This window comes from Gastrolobium bilobum, unplaced genomic scaffold, assembly GCF_033153095.1.
Source record: "Gastrolobium bilobum isolate Gb01-03AN ecotype WA unplaced genomic scaffold, APGP_CSIRO_Gbil_v1 utg191876, whole genome shotgun sequence".
NCBI lineage: Eukaryota > Viridiplantae > Streptophyta > Magnoliopsida > Fabales > Fabaceae > Gastrolobium > Gastrolobium bilobum.
This window is the reverse complement of record NW_026895496.1, coordinates 3,877-16,326: the sequence shown is the minus strand read 5'-3', so window position 1 is coordinate 16,326 and position 12,450 is coordinate 3,877. Positions and strand designations below refer to the sequence as shown.

Genomic DNA, 12,450 nt, shown 5'->3' with positions numbered 1-12,450 from the left:
TATTAGTATGATTGTTATCAGCGAGGATGGGCGAATTGGCTATGGCAGGGATTTGAAAATCATGTGTGGTTCTTGCTCGAGGAGAGAGTTTATGTCTATGGGAATTAAGGGTAGAGGCATATGTGAGGGAACCAAAAACTCGAAGATTGGATAGTAGGGGTGGTTTAGAGTGAAGAATCTCATATGGAGATTTGTATTTCAACAATGGGGTAGGCAAACTGTTAATGATTAACACAGCTTGTGAAACTGCATAATTCCAAAGTGAGTGAGGGATGGATGCTTGGAAAGCTAGTGCTCTTGTTACATTCATAATGTGCTGGTGTTTTCTTTCCACCAACCCATTTTGTTGTGGTGTCTCTACACAGCTGGTTTGGTGGACAATTCCATGCTAAGAATAAAATTCTGGCATAATGAACTCTTTCCCATTGTCGGTTCTAATGCACTTCAAGGAAGTATTAAATTGGTTCTCAGTGAGTTTGATGAAATTTTGTAAAAGCTGTCTTGTTTCACTTTTGTAGACCATGAAAATGACCCAAGTAAACCGAGAGAATTCATCAACTAAAGTCAAGAAATATCTATATCCATGAATAGCAGGAACCATAAATGGCCCCCAAATATCAACATGTAGTCTTTCAAAAACTTTATTCACGGACGAGTTGCTAACAGGAAATGGTAACTTCTTGTGCTTAGCAAAGTGGCAAATGTCACAGGGTTTGACATGCCTATTTGGTATAAAGGAAAATTGAGAAGCAACATGCTTCAAAATATTCTCTGAAATATGGCCCAATCTAAGGTGCCATAATCGAAAATCATTATTTTTATTACACAAGTAACATCTATGACAATGACAGACTTGGAAACTCGAATTGAGTTGTGCAGATCCAGTTGTCATGACAAACAGTCCTCCTCTTCTTCTAGCTGTACCAATCGTCCTCAAATTGGTTTTCTGTTTAATCAAGCAATGTGTTGCATGAAAAACCAAGAAATAGTCAGCATTTTCAAGCAATCTTGTGACAGATATCAGATTCACCTTGAATTTTGGAATATATAATACATCCGTTAAGGTAAGGGTGGAAGAAATGTCCACATTTCCAGCATATGAAGCAATGACAGATGATCCATCAGGCAAGAAAACAGATATAGGTGTAATCTTGTGAATGGATGTGAATATGGATTGAATATGTGTGATGTGATCTGTGGCCCCTGTATCTAAGAGCCATTGCATCGAAATTTTACCTGTCATAGGAAGGTTCTCATTGACTGCCATGTTGGTGGAATGGACATGATTGTTTTGCTGCATATAAGCCATATAGTCCTCATATTTCTCCTTTGAAAAAGACATCAGTGGAGCTGATACATCTTGATCTCTGACCACAGTATTTGCATTCTGTTCAGTTAGAACTGCATTACTTGATCCTTGAATGTTCTTTGACCTGCAGCCTTGGGGAAAGCCATGCTTGAAGTAGCATGTGTCAATGGTGTGATTTGTCTTCTTGCAATTAGTACAATACTTGTTGCTAGTACTTGAACTGCGTCCACCAATGAATCTTCCTCTTCCTCTGTATGAAGGTCCATGACCACGTGGATTCTCTGATGAACTAGCAAATGCCTTTGCTTCACTTACATTATCACTGTATGAATCAGTTCGCAGCTGTCTTTCTTGTTGTTGCACGAAAGAAAATGCTTTGTTTATATTTGGAAGAGGAGACATGAGCATTATTTGGGATCGAACTTGTGCAAAATTTTCATTAAGGCCTCTTAAGAACCTTATGACCTGATTTGTCTCCCTATGTTCTCGTGATTGAATCAAAGTTCCACATGTGCATTGTGGAAGTGGTCTAAGATTATTCAGTTCATCCCAAAGTGCCTTCAAAACTGTAAAATAATCGGATACTGTTTTATCACCTTGATTAGTTTGAACCAGATCTTCTTGTAAATCTGCAATGCGAAAAGTGTCTGCTTGGGAAAACCGATCTTTCAAGTCATTCCATACATCATAAGCTTTGTCAATCCAAAGAATAGATTGGACAACCGACTGAGCTATAGACTTGTGAAGCCATGAGAGGACCATTGTGTTGCATCTCTCCCAGGAAGGAAAGATTGCATCATCTTCTGCAGGAGCAGTGATAGTGCCATTGACAAACACTATCTTGTTCTTGGAAATCAAAGCCACTTTCATGGCTCTTGACCACGCATGATAGTTCTTTCCATTCATTAATGGAGAAACAAGAACTAAAGATGGTGATTCGTTGGGATGAAGATAGTATGGATCTGATAATTGGTTTTGTTCTGCCATGACTATGAACAGAAACGAAAGATTGATTGAAGAAGAAGATTAGATGAACAAGAAACAGAAAGAAGATGAACAAAGAACAGAGAGCTAAAATTGCATCGCGGAATGTGGTTGATGGCCCAGAGCTATTGCTCTGATACCATCTTGAATATATGAAAATTCATTGTATTATGAAATCTGAGTTTACATTACAGCTATTCCACCTTATATATCATGGTGTCAAGCAGAAGAATCAATAATGAGTATAACAAACTTCCAACTATACACAACAGATTCCTAACCGTGTAACAAACTGGATACAGTTACAAACTAACTTTAACTGCATCTCTTTCCACGTCAGCGTTAGTTACTTCATTAGGATATATTAACACTGATTGAGAAGGTAATTAAATTTGAAACGGTACCTGTTGATATCTTCAAGGGAGAACACAAAGATTCTGAGTTCCTCAAGTTGCAGGTTCAATTTTATTTTTTTCACTTGATCTTTTGCTTTACAACACTTCTTACCTCACTGGGTTTCTAGATTTTTATTTTTATTTTATTTTATTTTTATTGATACCTATTTCTCATAAATCTGCAGCCTTTTGGAGCGCTTCCTGTTATTCAAGATGGTGATTATACTCTCTATGGTTAGCCACTTAGCCCCTTTACTATTTTCTTGAATTTGTTTTATCTTATGCCATTTACTTAAGGATTTGTGATTTTGCTATTTCTCCTTTTATATCATTCATTTTGATATGGGTGTTTCAAACCTTAGATCAAGATGTTAGATTGAGTTCTGGGGTTAGGACTGGTTATGCTCACTATTAGAGAATAATATAAATCACTAAAAAAGTCCACACCCAATAGTTAGTTTAAGGTTTTGAGTTGAAATTGTTATATACATAAATCAGAATTTTATGAGTTCGATCCTCACCTACCTCTACTTTCTAGTGAAATTAATTAAGCACAAGGTAAATGTGTGATATACACGTTTCAAACTCAAAAGACTTTTGTGTAAGGGAGTGTTAGAGAATAATATAAATCATTAAAAAAACGTTTTCCTTTTCTAGATTAGATTTTTACAAGAAATTTTTGAAATTGTTTTAATTTTTCCTTTTTTGAAATATTCCTCACATTTAACCAAAAATGTTAACCTTCCTCTTTTTTTCAAAAAAGTTTTCCGCTTCTCTTTTAGGAATGAATAGTTGTCCTATTTCGGAATGAATAGTTGTCCTTTCCCAAAAATTTAACCTTCCTCTTCATTAAAGTCATGTCCCAGATATTTATATTGTTATATTTTAAAAATTTATTAGTATGCTTATATTAAATTTTTTAAATTTTTTAATTTTCGTAAATTTAATATTACTTTACGAGAATTAAAAATATTTTTTAAGATTACTTGAAAATATAATTACATATACACATTCATATTATATTATGAGACTGATTACGTCTTTTTTAGATGTGTTTCATGTATGGGTTGCGCTTTTTTGAGCGAGATTTGTCACATCTATTTGTATAACCGTTGTCTATTTTCATTTCCCAATTATGTTAAGAATTTATAGTTTTAAATTCTTTAAAAGTGTATGTAATTATCTTCATTATTTCTTTTTTTTTTTTGGTAGATGGATTATCTTCAATATTTCTTCATAACCAATTTCTTTTCTAAAAATTGTTATTGACGATAATTATGTTTGTAAAAAGTGATTTTATAAAAAAATTGAGATAATGATTTTTGTTTTCTTATATCACAAATTTCATTATGCTCTTCAAGGTGGTGATTACACTCCCTATTGTTAACCACTTACTCTCCATGGTGATTATTTTCTCGTTTTAAGACTTTCAATATAGGTTAGTGTTATTTGTATTTTTTCTCTAGGTCTCACTTGAATTTTATGCTTGTTACGGGAGAATATTCTTTTCATGTAATAGGAGAAATATATTACCTTTTATTTAAATATTCCGTTGTTTTTCCTTTCCTCATATTTACTTCTATGATTTTAAATACTAATTAAATTTTCTCCTGCTCTAAGCAATTACCATTGATGTTGATAATCACTATCTCAGAACGAAACTTTCCTTTTCCACTAGATAGACCCTATAAGATGCAGCAACATGACCCAGAGGACGGACAAACAAGAACAACTCCTGAATATTGTAGGTAGCAAATATCTATAGAAAATATGGTGGTGAAGGTGTATGGCCCAACCTATGCTTCCCCAAAACGGGTGATGGTGTGTCTGATTGAGAAGGTAGTTAAATTTGAAACGGTACCTGTTGATATCTTCAAGGGAGAACACAAAGATCCTGAGTTCCTCAAGTTGCAGGTTCAATTTTTTTTTTTCACTTGATCTTTTGCTTTACAACACTTCTTACCTCACTGGGTTTCTAGATTTTTATTTTTATTTTATTTTATTTTTATTGATACCTATTTCTCATAAATCTACAGCCTTTTGGAGCGCTTCCTGTTATTCAAGATGGTGATTATACTCTCTATGGTTAGCCACTTAGCCCCTTTACTATTTTCTTGAATTTGTTTTATCTCGTGCCATGTACTTAAGGATTTGTGATTTTGCTATTTCTCCTTTTATATCATTCATTTTGATATGGGTGTTTCAAACTTTAGATCAAGATGTTAGATTGAGTTCTGGGGTTAGGACTGGTCACGCTCACTGTTAGAGAATAATATAAATCACTAAAAAGGTCCTCACTCAATAGTTAATTTAAGTTTTTGAGTTGAAATGGTTATTTATATAATATCAGAATTCGAATTCGAAAATTGTTGTACGTTGCATCACCTTTATATATTTGTTGTACGTTGCATCACCTTTATATATTTGTAAAGAGATTTTTCCTAAATTCGAATTCGAAAAATCACTTTAGACGAAATCCCAACTAATGAGGGTAACACTGAAGGCAATCCTTATATATTTGCCAATAGTCGTTTCACAAATTCGAAATCGTCCATTGAATATCTTTACCAGTGCTGAGTCTCACCCTCAATGTGAAAGATTGAAGGCCAACATTCCCAGATTTCATTTCTTTTATTTTTTTGCTAATGTAGAATAATATGTTAATTCTAATACACTTTGTTAAACCTTTTTTTACAGAATCTCGTGCAATAATCAGATACTATGCAGAAAAGTATAAATCCCAAGGGACTGACTTGTTGGGGAAAACAATAGAAGAAAGGGGTCTTGTGGAACAATGGCTTGAAGTTGAAGCACATAACTTTCACCCACCAACCCTCAACTTAGTTAGGAATGTTCTGTTTGCCCCATTAAAGGGAATTCCCTCAGACCAAAAAGTGATTGAAGAGAGTGATGAAAAGCTTGGGAAGGTGCTGGATATTTATGAGGAGAGGCTGTCGAAGAGCAAGTACTTAGCAGGTGATTTCTTCAGCCTTGCTGATCTTAGCCATCTCTCATTTGGTCATTATTTGGTGAATCAAACTGGAAGAGGGAATTTGGTAAGAGAGAGGAAACATGTGAGTGCTTGGTGGAATGATATTAGTGGCAGACCATCATGGAAGAAGGTTCTTCACCTATACAAATACCCTGTCTAGATCTGCTTAGTTCTACTTGATATCTGGTTTGATGCAAGTGCCTTCAGAGTCATCTATTTTCTGCTTGCGAATAAAACTGAGCCTATCTGCATGATGCAGAACTCTAGTTTGTTTTCTAATTTGCTTTTGTTTTCTATACAAAACTAGTTATTTACCCGTGCAACGCACAGGAGAGAAAAAAGAGTCGGTTTTTTTTATCTGGTAAAAATTTATGCAACTTATAAATAAAATTTAGTAATGCCTTTTATCACATATTACGTACGGTACAAATAATAATCAAACATTTTATAAGTGTCAAAGTAATTTTTTTCAGAATAAAGGGAGCTCTCATCTACTACTTATGTTTAAGTTTTGATCACTATTTTTTAAAAAAAAAGATATTCTTACTATCAAAATTTTTTATTACTAACTTACTACCTATCTAATCACCATTGAATCAAAGAAAGAGAATGCTAAAAAGATTTAAAAAAAAAGAAAATGTTGATCCATTGGTGATTAGATAAGTATTGAGTTGGTAGTAGAAGATTTTGGTAGTAAGAATATCTCTCATCTTTTTCAAATATTGAAAGAACTGTAAGTGTTGATGACTACCCCATATCTATGAGTCAGATTTATTTTCTACAGTAGAACGAATATATATAAACAGAACCAAATGAACTACGTTAATAATTGAAATTATTTAGGATCAACACTACTTGACATTCAAATGATTTTCATGTCTTTAGTTTAATTTATAGAAGCAAAAACCGCACTGTAACATCATATCCTGCATCTCTTAGCTACGGTGATATCCATTGGAGTCTCCAATTAACGAACAGAATTGTACCATAAATTATGGGAAGAAATTGCATGAACAAAATAGAATGTTGAAATTTTTATGGTACCATTAAACTCACAATGTCAAATAAGGTTTCGTTGTCATTAGCAGATAAATATTTGATATGCAAAATATTAAAGTTGCCGATTAGCTCATCTATGGTTCAAAATAATTTTTGAGCTCTGTACCCTCCACGTTGCTAAAATTGATATTCAATAATGATAATTTAATATATTGATAATTTCTTATTATACTAAGCATGCATAAAAGAAGTAGAAAAATAAAGGGATACATAAGTGAAGCTTACAGTTTCAATTATGTATGAGGTATATGCAATAGGCGTCGCATCATGTTTTAATAAATCTGGTCTTTTTACCTGAGACCATCCCAATAAAGTTATTAGAATTCTTTTTTTTTTTTTTTTTGGATACAGAGGAAACAGAAAAAACAGCAAAACAAAACTTAGCTACTGATAGTTCTGGGGTACAAAGAACCTGTCAAATCATTGCCTAGTAAAACCCTACAGCCCCGGGGGGATTTTCAAAAAACTGGGTACTCCAATCCTCAGTCCCCGGGTTCGATGCAAGCCAGTCGGCTACTCCACTTGCCTCTCTATGGGTGTGAGAGAACCTGATTGACCAATCTCTACTAGAAAGGACCTGGATCTTTGAAACCAACTTGGAAAAAGGTAGATGATCAGGACAGCTTTTTTCTATCACTTCTAAAGCCGAAGAAGAGTCTGATTCCAACCATACGTATTTAAATTGTCTAATCCACGCCAGTTCCAAACCCATTAAGATTAGGGTTGGTAAAAACGAGCCAACCCGTCGGGTTGGCTCGCAACCCGTCCTAAATGAGTCGGGTTGGGTTGGTGTTAATCAGCTGCCAACCCGACTCGATACAACCCAGACCCAAACGAGCCAGCCCGCGAGTCAAACGGGCCAGCTCGCGGGTTGGGGATTTTTTTTTGTTTGATTAAAAAAAATAATATGAAAACTAATACCCTAATTTCTGCCCCCTTTTGACATTTCATCTCACTAGTTCATTTTGCAATCAGCCTTGTTTATTTTCTCACACCTTGCAATCGAAGAACCCTATCTCACGCCTCACAATCTGCTCACGCCTCACAGTAAGGTCTTCTCACATTTAGTTTACCATTTTGTTTTTTATTTAGTTTACCGTTTTGTTTTCTAAATTATTTTGTCAAACAGATTTGCTGATTTCCCCCATTTCATCTTCGCTCTCCAACTAGAAGTCAGCAGCTCCAACTCGAAGTCACCAGATTTGCAGGACATCACTGATTCTCATCTCCTCAGGTCATTCATTTCCCCCCTTCGACATGGATTTTTATTCTCTGATTCGATTCGATGCTGTTGGTTACTTGATTTATAATGGTACTTGTTGATTTTTCTCAGGTTATAATTTTTGAAGTCATGTTATAATTTTTGAATTCATCTATCAAGGATAAGCTATACAACACGGAATACAAATTTTATCATCTCATTACTGAAGTGTGAGTTTAATACTTACAGCCAACCAAAAAAGAGGTAGCTTACTAATTTTTTTATGTCAAATTCCACATTATCTCAACTCTCCATCTTAACTAGAAAAGGCATTCGTTTTTTACAGTAAACCAAGCAAGATATTTACAAGATAGCTACTTCTATTAACTCAGCTTCGCGATGAATATAAGATTGAGAAATAAATGCAATGATACTGCATACCATAGGAGGACTAACAGTTCCAGTATTAATTTCTTATATTGGTTTTACTCTTGTCAATTGTCATGCTATTACTTTTTAAGATATATAAATATGCATTCCGTGTCATTTTTTTTAGTGAACTTTGGATACAGTTTGCATTGGGAGGGAAAGAATATTCCTTCTTAAAGAATATAGTTAGTCATTAGAAAGTTAGTTAGAGGAAGGTTTTGTTTGTCTAAAAGGAGGTGTTTCCCTCTATATGTGATAGACTGGGTATTTTTCTGAATATTGGCCTAGAGTGCTCATTTTGATAAGGGGAGTGCCCCTTGGCATTTGGCAAGAGAAATGTCTCTTGTATGTTCATTTGATTTTATCATCAGTAAACAGAGATTTATATTCAAACACCAATTAACCATAGAAAACTAATCTGAATCAAACAAGAGTTTGTAAAAATCATGAATGTTTTGTCACCAGAAAATTGATTTGAAAGTAACTTAATATAATACTAAAATATGAATTGGGATTTAATAAAACAAGTAATCAAAAAACAATTTTCCCTCCTGGACGCCAAAAACCCCATATAAATTACAAGTTGCAACTGAAAAACTGCCAAAACTAACACGGACGCTAAAACGCTCCCTCCTGGACGTTTTAGCGCCATCTTCAACATCCATTCAACTGCTTTCAACTGGCTTCAGCGTTAAAACCTTTTGTTTGGGCGTTTTAGCGCTGAAGACCAGCATATTTTTGGCTTTGACGTGCAGCAGCGCGCTAAAACGTTCTGGATGGACGTTTTAGCGCTCCAGACCAGCATCTTTTGGCTTCTTTCTGTAACAGGGCGCTAAAACGTCCTGTATGGATGTTTTAGTGCTCAACACTTAGAATTTTTCTCTTCTTCAGAATCTTATTCCTTCTCCCAGTTGCCTTTTAAGCTTGATTTTCCTACAAGAACAATGCAAATTTTCAATAAAGCTTCTTGAACTTGTAGTTGAGGACATTCTAGGATATTAACCTCTTTTTCCATCATTAAATCACACAAATTGATACTAATTCATGCTGTAAAACCTGATTATTTAACACTATACCAAGTAAATGAAATCTTAAAGCCTAAATTTCTGTATTGATCTTTATAGTCATGAAGCAATTTATGCAAGAACTATAAATACCTGTGTTGATCTGTCCTAATTTTTCTAACCTTACCTATGTTGATCTGTCCTAATTTTTTACATGCAGGCATCAAATTTGTAACGTGCAGACTTTAAATCTCTCTGAAATGGCTGATTCGAATAGGTAAATATTTTCCTATTTTTCAAATCTCTCATTTCCATTTCCGCTATAGTAATTTTATATTAAACTTTGATGTAGGGAAAGTTTGGCATTCATTGAAGAGGGCAATGATGCTGATGCAGAAAGCGATGAATTGGAAGTTGAAGAAGGACCTGCTTTTAAAAAGCCTAGGAAAAGGAAAGCGCGTTGCTGGAAATATTTCACAATACTAGGAGAAAAAGGGCATGAAAAGGCAAGATGCAATGGTTGCAAGATAGAGTACAAGATGGACAGTAAGACTTGCGGTACGTCTACTTTAAACCGTCACATTGACAAATGCATACAAATCAAACATGAAGATATTGGCCAAGTCATTTTAGACATGAAAGGTAAAATGAAGGCTATAAAAATAGATATGAAGGTAGCACGTGAGATGTATGCTGAAGCTGTTATTGAACATGACCAGCCCTTTAACTTTGTTGAGTATAAGAAGTTTAGGCGTTTTCATAATTACTTGAATCCAGATTGGACTGGCATTTCTAGAAATACTCTTAAACAAGATGTTTTAAATGTGCACATGAGAGACAAGATGAAGCTGAAAAATATGTTTGGTAGCATTGAAAGTAGGATATGCTTAACTTCATATTTGTGGACATCTTGTAATACTGAGGGTTATGTTTTCTTAACTGCCCATTTCATTGATGTAAATTGGAAGCTGAATAGTAAAATTATTGCCTTCCGTCATATGCCTCCTCCTCATACTGGATTTGAATTGACTCATAAAATACTTGGTTTGTTAAAGGAATGGGGCGTAGAGAAGAAGATTTTTACCATTACTTTGGATAATGCATCTGCAAATGACTCTATGGTTGGTGGTTTGAGAAGCCAATTGAATATGCAAAAATTGTTGTTATGTGATGAGAAATTTTTCCATGTGCGTTGTTCTGCACACATATTGAATTTGATTGTTCAAGATGGAGTAAAAGTTGCAAATGATGCCTTGTCTCGGATTAGAGAGAGTGTTAAATATATAAAAGGCTCAGAATCAAGAATGATCAAATTTAAGGAGTGCATTGAACAAGTTGGTGGTGAGAACACTGTAACTGCATTGATAGCAGATGTACCCACTAGATGGAATTCCACTTATGAAATGCTTGATCGTGCTCTCAAATTCAGGCGTGAGTTATCAATTCTCCAATTGAGTGATAGAAATTACAAGTATTTTCCTTCAGAAGAAGAGTGGAATAGGTTGGAAATTCTTTGTCGGTTCTTGCAACCATTTTGTGAGATCACTAATTTGATGTCTGACACTTCTTATCCTACTTCTAACTTGTATTTTCTACAAGTTTGGAAAATTCAGCGTGTTCTCATTCGTATGAGTACTGATGAAGATGTGGTTGTAAGTAGCATGGCTAATAAGATGATGGATAAGTTTCAAAAATATTGGGAAGAGTATAGTGATGTGCTTTCACTGGGAGTTGTTCTTGATCCTCGCATTAAGTTTACTACATTATCTTTTTGTCATAGAAAGATTGATGCTTACACACATGATGACAAGATGGAAAATATAAAGGCAAACATGTATAAGCTCTTTGATAATTATGTAACATCAACTACCACTGATCAAAGTCAAGATAACACTCCCTCTTCAAGTCAAGGGTCAATGGAAACGAGAGGATGGAATGATGAGATCTTTGATGTATGTTCATGTTTAGCAAAAAGCTTTAATTATGTTATATATTCATTTTCTCGCCTCAATTTATGCATGTACTTACTTACTTCAATTATTATGTTTTTGCACTTCTCAAATATGATAGGAATTTTTCTTGCACAATCAACACCTTGCAATAAAAGTTGGAAAATCTGAACTTTATGTTTATTTAGAGGAGCCTATATTGATTATTGACAACTGGAATAGTTTTGATGCATTGCAATGGTGGAAGGATAATAGTTGTCGTTTTCCGAATCTATTAATGGCTTGTGACTTGTTAAGCATTCCTATTACCACTGTGGCATCTGAATCTGCTTTTAGCATTGGATCACGTGTGCTTAACAAATATAGAAATAAGTTGTTGTCAAAGAATGTTGAAGCTTTGGTATGTATACGCAATTGGTTGGCTAGTTTTGTTGCCAATGGTAATTTATTTATTTTCAATGCAATTAAAATTTCATTTTCATTTGTCATTGTAACCTTAATTGATTATTTACATTTTATGGTTTGTATTTTGTAGATGATGATGGTATTTCCCATATATTAGCTTCTTCACGGGGATCTAATGGTCATGAAACTTTGTAGATAATCTAATGATGATGGTGTACTTTTGGATGTTTAGATTTTGATATTGTACTGTATGTCTGTATTGGCCATGGGAACTCATAGGACAATTTTTATTTTGTAATGTGTTTGTCTACTGCTATGTTGGGATTTTTTAATTTATTGGTTATGTTATATTGGTTATGTTCCACAAAAATCAAGTTTTTAGACAACTTGCGAGCCAACCCGCGAGCCAACCCACTGGCATCATTTCGAGCCAACCCGCGAGCTTTTTTTGAGCCAATCCGCGAGCTTTTTTCCGAGCCAACCCGCGAGCCAACCTTAACTCGGCTCGGGTTGGGCTGGGTTGGGTTTTCTGGCTCGTTTATTTTTTCGAGCCAACCCTAACCCGACCTGATTTTTACAAATTGAATGCGGGTTGGGCCGGGTCGAGCCAGGTTGGCCCATTTTGCCAACCCTAGTTAAGATGCCCCACAGTTTCGCCATGAAGGAGTTATTGAAACCTGTGTTCTTGCTAAAACCCACAATCCATCCTCCTTGGCTATTCCT

General features: G+C 34.8%; 2 protein-coding genes across 2 annotated transcripts; both read left to right on the top strand.

The window, feature by feature from the left end:
* Nucleotides 1-4,334: 4,334 nt before the first annotated feature.
* LOC133314046 (glutathione S-transferase F9-like) lies at nucleotides 4,335-6,052 on the top strand. Its single transcript, XM_061515484.1, has 3 exons — nucleotides 4,335-4,602; nucleotides 4,725-4,773; nucleotides 5,386-6,052. Exons 1-3 carry the CDS (start codon nucleotides 4,459-4,461, stop codon nucleotides 5,838-5,840), a joined length of 648 nt encoding a protein of 215 aa, XP_061371468.1. The 5' UTR covers nucleotides 4,335-4,458; the 3' UTR covers nucleotides 5,841-6,052.
* A 3,581-nt stretch (nucleotides 6,053-9,633) lies between these two features.
* On the top strand, nucleotides 9,634-11,922 carry LOC133314054 (zinc finger BED domain-containing protein RICESLEEPER 2-like). The gene is made up of 4 exons (XM_061515493.1): nucleotides 9,634-9,650; nucleotides 9,726-11,325; nucleotides 11,444-11,669; nucleotides 11,858-11,922. Exons 1-4 carry the CDS (start codon nucleotides 9,634-9,636, stop codon nucleotides 11,920-11,922), a joined length of 1,908 nt encoding a protein of 635 aa, XP_061371477.1.
* Nucleotides 11,923-12,450: the final 528 nt, after the last annotated feature.